The 12105-nt window shown below is 39.7% G+C and overlaps 2 protein-coding genes across 2 annotated transcripts in view; both read left to right on the forward strand.

Annotated features, from left to right (window-relative positions):
- Positions 1-76: 76 nt before the first annotated feature.
- On the forward strand, positions 77-8293 carry ccdc151 (coiled-coil domain containing 151). The gene is made up of 13 exons (XM_035660230.1): positions 77-684; positions 909-1030; positions 1317-1394; positions 1734-1925; positions 2038-2139; positions 2844-2969; positions 3385-3507; positions 3783-3932; positions 4036-4196; positions 4296-4452; positions 4540-4689; positions 6525-6612; positions 6704-8293. Exons 1-13 carry the CDS (start codon positions 606-608, stop codon positions 6826-6828), a joined length of 1653 nt encoding a protein of 550 aa, XP_035516123.1. The 5' UTR covers positions 77-605; the 3' UTR covers positions 6829-8293.
- A 1982-nt stretch (positions 8294-10275) lies between these two features.
- Positions 10276-12105, forward strand: part of rgl3a (ral guanine nucleotide dissociation stimulator-like 3a) — a gene marked incomplete in the record, with an annotated part of 17175 nt that continues 15345 nt past the window's right edge. Inside the window, 1 exon segment of the mRNA XM_035659559.1 lies at positions 10276-10464. Coding sequence (XP_035515452.1) covers positions 10276-10464 — 189 coding nt within the window.

Consider the following 12105-nt stretch of genomic DNA (forward strand, 5'->3'; position numbering starts at 1 on the left):
TACAGAAAAGTACAATTTGAAATACAAGAGCATTAAATATTTTAAAAATAAATAAATAAATAAATGTAACAAACATGTATTGTGTACAGTCATATAACAACATATAGTTTCAGGTATTAAATCTTTAAAATGGTCATAAATGGGCAATATAGGCCTAAAGTAGTATCCATACACAGCTTACAAATTGTAGGCTGTATTTCAGGCTGAACGCTTCCTGTATTTGTCTGTAGCATTTAGTCATTGCTTTTTTCACAGGAGCAGGGTTCCTGGTAGCTATTGATATTTCTAAAAGAAACTGCATTTAATGTTGAAATATTAAGTAACCAGAATAAGCATATGGACCTAAGTTACTGCTTTAGTGAATTTTATTCATCACATAAACACCATGTTTTGATGATAACCAATGAGGTCACTGTTGCAGTCTGTATATTTCATCATCGCAGGAGCTCGGCACACACAGGGTTAATTGGAGCCTCGCTTTGGTGTAAGTGTACATGTTGCTAGGCAACACCGGAGCCTACAAGAGCTGTTGGTTTAGTTCAAGCCAACACTGACTGCTGGCATAGGTTTCTTTGCTAATTGTGTAAAACAGTAACAAGACAGAAATGCCGTTCAGTGCGGACACGGTTAAACCTCCGCTGCATGACCAAATAACGGAGATGCAGCGTAAAATCCAGCTACTGGGTGAGTTTGTTTCTACTACTTTGAGTTCTGATTTCAGTTCTTGTTAAAGGAAGTGAGTTTTGCTACAAGTAGCTAGGTAGCTGTCATATATAGGTTATTATGTGACTAGCCACTGCAAACCCAAAACTAAATGCAACAGAAAAAGCAGTTAATTAGTATTTATTAGGCAATAATGAGACAATTTCTCCATTGTCATTGGTATAACCATTAAATGTGTCCACCAGAGGGCGACAGAACTGCCTACTATGAGAGCTCTCAGTCCACCATCAAGAGAAACACCGAGTCCATCCGCCAGCTGAGGCAGGACAACAAGAGGCTGTACAGACAGCTGGCAGAGGTCAATGCTGTAAGTCCCAGCTCTTCACAGTGAACAGTAAAACAGATCATACCTGACTTTCCTCACAATGTCAATCTTGTTCCCTTTGAAACCTCTTTACAATATCTGTCAGTGATATTTCCACTTTATAGTATATAGGTAGTTGATGAGTAAACCGTTTATTTAATCATATTGTTTGAAATTTGTGACTAACTGCAGGCAATTACAAGGTTCGTATGATACTCAAAGCCTTAAGAGATTACACATGACCCAGGTTGTTTAACAGTGTTGTTCCCTGTGCTGTTCTGCCTCCCAGGGTGATGATAATGTCATCAAAGTGGCCTTTCATAACAGAGGCTTGGAGAAGGACGCCTACCGCAACATGTCAGGGAAGGTGAGAGGAAGGAGCATACATACTGTGTGCTAAAACGCTTCTACAGCAGCATCGGTTTGTTCATGCTTATCAGGTTCATTATATTGGACGACAGAATTATATTGTTATATTGATTATTTTCACCATAGGTTTCACACCTCAGCTATTATTAGTAGCAAGCTAACAATTAAATTTGAAATGGAAAAGAGTTCTCAGCCTTGTGTCTAATTATTTTAGTAATATAAATAATAGATTGAGACTGCTCACAAGCATACAACTCTCCCTGTTCGCCCCTCACAGTCTGCATTTCTGTCTCTCTTTTGCTCACACATCCTCTTGCTGTCATTACCCTTTTGTCAGGAAGCCCTGACAACGCTAGAACAGCGGGTGCTGTCTAAGAAGAAGCGTCTCAATGCCCTAAAACACACCACCCAGACCCACCATCGCCGCCTGGAAGAGTTAAAGATGAAATACCAGAGGATGAAACCAGAGGGCAGCAATGGAGCACAGTCTGCTGACGCTCGCACTCGGAAAAAAGAGGAAGATGCCATGGTAGTTTACCTCTCAAGCTCATGTAGAGATGTATTTTTCTTCACTCTTAATAAAAAACATGACAGAACAGTGCGAGCATGCATGCCCTGTAAACAATGCTGTGTGTCATCAGAAACTGCGGGCGCTGGAGAACAGTCTGGAGAAGACCCAGTTTAAGTGCAAGGAGGCTGAGAACATCATGACTAACTATCAGAAAATCAAAAGTCACCTGCAGGTTCGTCCAACATTTTTAGCCTCAAAATTACTCATCTTCACTTGTTGGACGTGAGGTGGGACCATCATTGCCACTGCCTCCCATAATGATTTGTGTCTAAAAAAACACTGATTGTGCTGAGCTGCCTGTGTAGAGGTTATTCTGAGAGCCTTTTTCATTGTGATTTAATAGAAGTACAAATACAGTATGTTGCATTAGCCATCAGTAGACACCGAAAGATGTACACTATGACCATTTTGAACACAGCCTGTTAATCATTTTCATTCAGGTATCATGTGCTGTTGCTCTGCAGAGTAATGGCCCGTGGTGTTGTGCCTTTGATATGGGACTTTGCGTGTGTGATATTTAAATGTTGACTGAGACTTTCCTAATGGTACAGTACTTCCTGTCCCTGGCTCACTTTACCGTTGTTTGCACAGTGCTTGACCTCCTTTTTTTATAGTAGTAGTGGTAATAGTTGAACTGATTTACAGTTACATTTTATATGTGGTTAATGTTGTTATCCAGTTCAACTTAATAGATTAAGCTTTTATTTCTAGATCACAATCTGATTAGCCAGTAATAATTAATTCAGTGGTCCTGGTGTTAGTGTCCTCCTATGATCTTATCCTTTGTAAAACACTCTCTGCTGCTCTCACTCTTTACACCCGTATTTCCTGTGCTTTCTCTCTCTATCCCTTACTTTTCCACTGTCACCTCTTCAGGAGGAGAGTCTGACTTTCCAGGGCCAGTTGGACAGTCTGGAAGCAGAAATCCTGAAGCACAGAGAGGAGCTCCACAACATGCAGGTCATGAACAACGACGCCCAGCTCTCTAAAGAAGCTGCCAAGGTGACCTTCTCTGCTACGTGTTCAAAAATGTGTGATTCATTCTAATGAAGGCGTCAGAAGATTCACCCATCATTACTGTCATACTTCGGATTTAAGTTTTATGAGTCACAAGTAAAACAGTTTTTAAGTGATTATTCCTGTTCCTTTTCATTTTGATGCATACATACAACTTACAAATACAGACACATAGCTTACCTCATCTCACCATATGTTGTTCAAACAGAATTATTTTTCTTCTCTCCCTTTGTCTTTCTTCAAAAGGAATGTGCAGATGAAGATTATGATGGGTGCCTCCTATATAACGGCCTCTATAAAAAATCCTTTATATCTATCTGAATTGTAGTCATGACAAATTCACTGCTTACATACTCACAGGTTGTTTGTGTTACCCCCTTCCCTTTCTTCTTACTGTCAGGCTGAGTTGCAGCAGCAAGAGGAATTGCTCTACAAGGAGCGCAAGGAGAGAGAGCGTATTATTGCCAGCTACAGGAAAAAGGTTGAGGAGCGCAAGGCCCAAGCTGAAAAAGTTGATAGAAGGGTGAGATATACATGGTGGTTTAAAATATACATATATATATATATGTAGTCCAGTATGTAGAATTTAGTGGCATCATTTGCTACTACGGTGCTGCGAAACTGACCAAAGCAGGTGAACGCCCCTATGAAAACATAATTATCCATATTATATTCCATTTCTGACAATAGATCCTCCTAAAGCTTGCACACTGGACCTTATATTCAAAACAGCGACATTCTGTAGGGTGAATTGAATCAAGTAATGTTTTGAGTGGTTATAACCTGTGCTGCCTTTAGGCTCAGAGAACAGCGATGCAGCCAGATGAACTGAGCAGCGAGGCCCAGCGCAGCACCCCCAGGGTGGCCGGTGAAGAGGAGAAGGCCATCTCTACTTTTGAGGAGGCCTTCAAACGCATCAAGGAGGCCACCGGAGTCACAGATATACAGGTAGGGATGTGGAAAGAGAAGGCCTATTCATCTACACATACTGTCTATGGATGTATTTATATGGTTACTATCAGTGTTTACATATATGTTTTTCTGTGTGTAGGAGATAGCGCAGCGCTTTATCTCACAGAAGGAGACACACCAACATCTGGAGAAGCTGAGGGAAGAGAACGAGAAGGTGCTGCAGCAGCTGAAGGAGCAGAAGGAGCTCCTGAGGCAACAGTTCGAGGATATGAAATATTCTGGAGAGGCTAAACTCTCCAGGTGAGACACTCAGACAGTGATAGTGGAATAAAGGCATCATGTATGAAGCCGTGTAATGCTTACTCTCAAGCCTTTACTCTGTCTCTGTGGTTTTATCAGTGACCACCAGATGCTGGAGGAGTGCGAGCAGCAACTGCAGGCTCAACAGCAGAGGTGTGATGCAGGTAAAGAGCAGCTGGATTGGCTTGTTAAAGCCCTCAGTACTGTCCGAGCCGGAGTGGAGCACCTCGCAGACAAACTTCAACACATCACGCTGGTAAACGCGACCTCACCCATCATGATCGTAGATTTGGCTTTAATTATTAAGCTCATTTCTCTTCACCGTGCTTCCATTTCTCTCCAGAGTGAGGACACCGTGGCCGAGGTGTCTCCAGACTCAGATGAGTTTGTGGTAGAGCTGATGACCCAGTGTGAGCTGAAATTGCAGTTGCTGCAGGAGGAGCTTCAGGGAAAGGACACGGCTGCTATTATGAAGGAGATTGAGGAGGAGGAGGTGAGTTGAACCTCCACAACACTTATCCAGCAGCAGTGGTTTGAAATGCGGGTTATGGTTTCGACACGGGCGGATAATTAGATGAATCATATTGTACATACGGTCCTCCCTAAGAGAAAATGTTGGATCATGAGCAGCATTACACGTGAATAGGTGTCTCTGATGAGATGATGAAGGCCATGTGACCAACATAGTCTGCCAGTAATATCTCTGTAACTGAGTACAGGAAAGGGTTTGGGTACAATGAGAAGTAGCAGCGAGCACAGGTCCAAATCACTGTCATAGCAAGCATTAAAACAAAGTATCAGCACTCACAGTTAAGAGTGTCCTTCTTTATTGTGGGCAATAGTGTTGTATTGTTGTGCTCTCAAAAAATTCAATAAGGTTTTATGTCTCTTTTTTTATTTGTCCCCATTGTAGACAAATCCTGTTTCAGTGATTTTTCTTTCTCTTTGGGTAGTTTGCACCCTCTATTTACACATTCATTAGGACAGTTTTAAGGCACATATACTATGTGAATGTATGTACTACATGAAGGGTTTTTTTTGTATTATCATGTAAAGTAATTGTTTTTTATGCTCTGTGTATCATTTATCCATAATTTATTACTCTGGATAGCTCTTTATATATAGCTTCTTGCTCTATGTTTCTGGGCTTGGGCATTCAGTCTTATGTATTAAGTACCTTTCAGTTTGCGAACATTTTATCTAGACTATTTATGTGTGAGTGCTGGTATTGTGTTTGTTTTGATGAAAGGGTTTGGGAACATCAAAACTCAAAAAAGTTTGTGTAAAATTTTTTGACATGAACTAACTGTAAGTTTAACTTACACAGTTAACTCAATGATAAATGCAGTTTTGGCAAAGGGCATGTTAGGTCTCTTGTATAAGCCTACATTGCACAGAGTGACAAATGAACAGAGCATGGCTGAGCATGTATGCATGCATGCTGCTGTGGTTGCATAGCTTATCTGAATGGAAAGGCAGCCATTAGAGCCACCTGAACTGTTTGCTTGTGATTACTAACGCTTGGCAGCGCCTGCTCTGTTTGAGAACATGGGATATCAGAGTGTACCATAGGAAACACGTAACAGTCATTTACTAATGACATTGACTATTTTACTCTCAGATCCCTTTTTAGAAGGCATAATCTTTGTGATTGACGTAAATCTGAGGTGATAATTTTAAAATCAGTCTAGCCTTGTTTGCTTGACTGGTACAGTTAGAAACTGCTTGGCTGTCCTAACTCGCACTTCTACCACAAAGTAGAACATCAAGTCTGCGAGACACCGACCTGCTGATCATCATACAGTACCTGTTAGATGATGAGGACACAGACGCAAACATCACTCTAGGAGTCAGTGTTAACACTTATCATAGGTAAACACCACCAGACCTATGTAAAAGACCGCTTATAATAATATAAAATAGATAAAACAGTGGTTAGTGGTTTGTAGTCTAGATTCTATAGATACATTTCAAAAAGATCCCATCTCTTCTACAACTTCAAATGTGGCTCTCTTAAAGTTTTTGTTTCTAAAAAACACTAACAAATTCAGTTTAAAAGTTGTAAATCTAAAATAAATCACCTACACAGGAAAAATAAACATAATACTAGAATTAAACATTGACATATTTTTTGTGAATAACTTTTCACATTTTCTATTGCTTGAGCATGAGAAGACCTACTTAAAAAAAAAAGTCAGGATAGAAGCCAGATTTCCATGCGACATATGGGATTTGATGATTAATTATTAAATATTGAAAATTACATTGGCAAATATAAAATAATGTTTTACTTGTGGTCATTGTGTGTCTTTTTGTTGCTCTGAGCAGTTCTACGTCAGGATCGAGGGGAAACTGCCAGCTTACAACACCCGTGTCAAGCTACCTGAGGACCAAAGACTGGACCTCTTCAATGACGGTGAGTAGGGAGCCGCACACACTCACACACACTAATACAAGCACACAGTCTAAACCTGTCTTTGTCTCAAACTGTCACTGTTGTGTCTCAGAGGACGAGAGCGAGGAGGACGAGGCTGACATCATCTCAAGGGAGGCGCTCAAGCGTCAGTCTCAGCTGATCATTGACTCCAAGTCAAAGAAGAAGCCCTGGAAAAAGAAGAAGGGCAAGTTCTGAGCCACGTCGCAGTCTCAAAACTGATTTGAGTGTGAAATGAGCTTACTATAAGTTGCTACAAAGAATCTTAGTTTTCAAGTCAATTGTTAGCTGAAAATGCAAATGCAAATATATTTTTGGACATGCTGTAAGATGAGCACAATTTACCTGAGATGAAGAATAGATATTTTTGTGCCTTCACTGGTTACTTGTTGTATAAGTGAGTTTGTTTTGACAACAGTAATGTTCTCTGTCAGGTGCCACTGTTGCACCAACACTCATTTCTCCGCCTCTTTTTCACAGTTCAGAATTTCTACCTTCAGCTTCAGGGGAAACCAATAAAATAAATGTCTGTAGGTGGGCAGGTAACTTGTGTCCACAGGTGTTCTGTCACTGTCCTGCTGATGGAAACGTGTCCATTGTGAATGTAATGGTTTTTATCTCACAAACATGATCTGCAATTCACTGAAAGCCAACACCGCTGACGAATCCAGCCTGTATTTAAGGGGTGAACCACATTGACGCTAAACACTTTATGTCCCACTTTAAGGTGTGATACAGAGCAGTGTGTTAATCCTACCCTGCTTGTAGAAATACAGAGCCAACACCTGAACTATTTTTGCTATGTTCAGCATCTCAAAAATTGCTCTGCCTCTTCACTCAAAGGCTTTGTGGTTGACTGAGCCAAGGTCTTTGGTGTTAGGTGGATTATCTTTTGAGTTATTGACAGAACAACAATTCTTCATACCAGAATGTCAAATTGTAACCTCAACAGTGTTCTCTTAATTGTTTGGTTGACGTCTCAGCTGCTGTGATTGAATGACTTACAGAATGTAACCAGACGGACAACTTTTGACTATGAACTAAAGCTCTTTGATCACCCACTGAATGTGTATAGGTGTGTGTGTGTGTGTATGCGCAGTAAGTTCCAGGGAAAGTTAAAAGAAGAGCAGCTGGAGAGTTTTTAGACTTTTGATTCTTTCCTGTTAGTGACCTGTTAGAGTTCAGTGCTGTCTTAAATCCACTAGTTTTATTTTTAGCCTCTGTAAACTGTAGTTAATATTATGATTTTACCTATATGATGTTTGGAAGGTCAATATAGAAGAAGAAAGTTGACTCAGACTGCAGTTGTCAATAAGGCCACATTCAGAATATCCAACATCGACTGCTTTTTTTATCCCAACAAATTACAATTATTCAATCAATGTTTAGCCTTTAGGTTTGGTATTATGTTTTAATTAATAAAAGCTAGATCAAGATCACCTTCTTTAAATCTCTACTACTCACAGGTTATTGCTTTAGTGTGGATGATGATTTTGTTCTTCCCGGTTTTTGTAAGGGTTTTTATAGTCCTGAAGACTTGAATGTATCTTATATTTCATGTGAAGAAAGGAAATAAGATTAGAGACATAATTATGTTATTTTAGGACCCCCCAGGTTGGGAATTGATTTAGACCATTGTCATGAAATGAATAAAAATAAAGTGTAAAAGGAAGAAATTCGATTGCATTTGATTCTTTACTGTATTTGATCAGAACAAGAAACACAGACTCAGTCCAACAAAAGGACAAAAGACAAATATGAAATTAAATAAATAGATAGCATGTAACTCAAATTTGACTGTAATATATTGTATTGTCATAGTGATCCTGTTCAATATTAAACTTGTGAAAGTTGTGACATCCAGATTTCATCTCATTATACACTGTAGGCCTACATATACTAAAATATTAAATGCATTCACACAAAAATAAAGTTTGATTGAATGATTCACAGCATGGAAAGAACCTCCTCGTGTTGGACACTGATCGGCTAATATACGTACCAAATATACCGGTAATCAATAATTACATCCGTGCCTCTCACAGTAGTAGTAAATGATGCGCATCCATTTGATAGATAGTTTCCTTTCCAGCCGATCGACCAATCAGTGAGAGGAGGCGGGCCTGCGCCTCCTTCTGCAGGGTTTGAATCGCTGCCAGAAGCGTGAATGAGTTTCCTCAACATGTCCTGCCGCCAGGCCTCCAGCCAATATGTATCAGCAGGCTGTGGGCTTTAAATCGTGTCACGCTGTCACGATTTTATAAGGGTCACCCAGTCTGTAACCCACCCGCAGGTAAGAGACAGCATCTTATCAGCAAACGACTTGGAATCATCAGCCAGTTCAAATTAACGCATTTTATATCCTAATAATGTGGATGATTCTGCAAGTCTGCGCACTTTGTTGAAGCAGAATCAAATCATCCACATGTATGCTTCAGTGTCTGTGTCTCACTCTGTCTATGGTCCAGGTGAAAATGAGGGCAGAGAGTTTGTGCTTTATTCTAATGAGGAGGCCAGTGAACTGGAATGATGGGATGCAATCAAAATGGGACAATTATACATCTCAGTGTACAGCCAAACAGGGAGGAATCTATTCCAACACATACACACTCCTCACACACACACACACACACACACCACACACACTCACACGGCATAAACATGCGCGCAGAGCATCATCCACCCACAAACACAAAGAACAATCCGTCCTCACAGATAAATGCCAGAGTCTCCTCCATGCAAGTTTCACACTGTCTCTTCATGAATATTCTGGCTGGACGTGTACAGCTCTGAACATGGTCTTCATCAGGATTCAGGAGAAGCAAAATTAAGGTTAAGTAAAAAAATTTTAATGTAAATGGGTTTTTGATTGCATCCAGAGTATCTTTTGAATGCTACAATATCCAGATTCTTCTTGGGAATGCTGTAGAAAAAAAATTGTTCTCAATAGCTGTGGTTGTAAGTGGAGTTGTGTGTCATTTTGTACTGTAAAAAAAAGAAAGAGATATATTATGGTTGTATTAAGCCTTGACCATACATTTATATAGTGCTGTAACTCATTGCAGACTTCATATTTTCATTGATTTATTGCTCTCATGTTGAGGCCATTTGAGACCATATTAACATTTCCACTATACAGGGTGCAGCATATACGCTTTGCCAGTTTTGTCATTTAGTCATCTATATGCCTTTCTTTGCTACCACAGATTGTTGGTAGCTTTAAAACTGTGTTGATTCAAGATCGGTTTAAACAAAATGACTCTGTATGTCAGTTTAGGGGCTGTTTGTTACGAAGGGAGTTCATTGAATTAAGGTAATTTATGCTGTTGTGCTGTGCTGCTCCTAATGAAGTTATTTAGGCTGAAACATTAACCCTATTTCTGTCCCAGCATGGTAAATCAAATTTTTGTGCATAAATTTAACTACCACTGACCCAGTTTTTTAGGGCTCATGTTTGTTCAACGTGTAACCTGCCTACAGCTGACCTGGATGCTTCTTTGATGGTTGGATAAAATGTAAAGAAAACAATGCAGCAAGCGACCATGCCTAATGTTTTCACGCTCTCCTCCCTGACACAGAAGAGGCAGCAGGTGTGGGGGAGATCTGACGAGGTGTGTGGGCCCGTAGCGTGACACAGAGCGGGAGATGAGGACCATTCTTCCTGTGTGTGGAGGAGGTGATGGAGGGGAGTCCCGCGGCCTCCGCAGCAGGGTGGGCAGGATGAAGAAGCTGCTGTGGCTCAGGCCGAGTCACTGTGTGGACGTCCACATGGACACGGAGCCCGGCGTGTGGCTGACGAGCTTCCAGTTGTTGGACACTGATGGACAGTGTGAGGTGAGCTGGAATAAAACTACCCAAAGTGTATATGACTCAGTGAGCTATTGTTATCTTACAGCTGACTGTAATTGCTGCTCCTCTCCTAAACCCTCACACCATTTAAAACACTTACCAGACGTGCATTTGTTATGTATGGTTTGAGATCTATTTCATCTCAAACCAAGTTCAGGGTTTGTGGAATATTTAGTAATCATTTACACTTACATCAAGGTCAGTTGTCAAAATGTCATGCATGTAAATAATTGTATTAATGCTTTGACTACTTTGCATTATCTCCACTGTAAACACACAGTGTATTGGTCAAGCTTTTGGTCCAACAGAGCATGAGAGGTGCCAACCACACACAGAATACATGTAGGAGGACTCATTATTGAAATATGTAAATGTTAACATTATTGAGGTATTCCACCTAGAGCAAGGGGATGTTCATTTAATAGTGATATGACCTTTAATGTGGCCTGAAAAATATAATATGAGGGTTTCTAGCTTAAATGTTGTCCTTGAATGCATGAGAGATAACATATTCAAATGTCTGAGGCTAGTTGGCTGTTTATAGTGTAATCAAAACCAAAACCAATTTTACACTTCCACAGTCCACATCACCCACCCATAGGGCAGCAAGAAATGATTATTTCCTCTTTGATTAATGTCAGTTATTTTCTACATTAACTGTTTGGTCCCTAAAATTTAGGACAATAAATTATTTTATTTTATTTTATTTTATCTTTAAGTTCCTTGTTTTGTCTGAGCAACACATTCAATGAAATGTACAGGGATACAGGAAAACAAAGAAAAGCCACCAACCTTTTCTTTTGCAATGCTTGAACCAGAAAATTAGGACTAAAACTAATGATCATTTTCATTATCGATTATTTTGTATTTTTATACAAAAGAAATAATCAAATATGTCCATCAGAGTTCTTGTTCAGGTTGACAAACTGTCCAAAACTCAGAGTAATAATTTTACTATCAAAGAAAATTATGAAAGACCAAAGAGTGTTTATAGATGATAAAGCAGGAATGAGTGATATTTGTCATTTTAAAATTAATTGATTTAAGATTTGCGATTAATCCATCAAAATAGCTTTATATCGTTCAACTAATCAATTAATCGTCTAATTGCTCTACAGCATATATTTAGCATCATTGATTGAAAATCAACATAAATGATTAATCAGTCATCAAAACAGTGTTTGATTTATTTCCTGGTCAGGTGAGTAATTGATTTACTGACAAATCACTCCAAAGCTGAGATGAGTTAAGTGTTAAGTGTTTGTTATGAGGCTGGGTGTATGTTGTGTGTTGAATTATGCTTCTGAACAAAGTCCCATATACCTTTTTAGTGTAGTTGTGGTGTTATTTTAAGTGGCTGACGTCTCAGATTGAAGTGTTTTATTTAGTGTCCTCTGATATGGAAGTCATTACTTAGTGAATTATTAGGGGTAATCAGTGTAATCACACACTGGTGACGGAACAGCTGTCATATATTCAGTCATTGTTTACGTCAAGTTCCTCCCTGGGAACTTTTGCTGTTGTTCCCATTCACGTCAACATTTTTTCACTCGGGACGTCACCAACAACAGCAGATACTTAGTGACACTGAGAGGGAACTACAGCTGACTCTCCAGGAAGTAGATT

Source organism: Morone saxatilis, unplaced genomic scaffold, assembly GCF_004916995.1.
Source record: "Morone saxatilis isolate NCDOM2014 unplaced genomic scaffold, NCSU_SB_2.0 Contig17, whole genome shotgun sequence".
Lineage (NCBI taxonomy): Eukaryota > Metazoa > Chordata > Actinopteri > Moronidae > Morone > Morone saxatilis.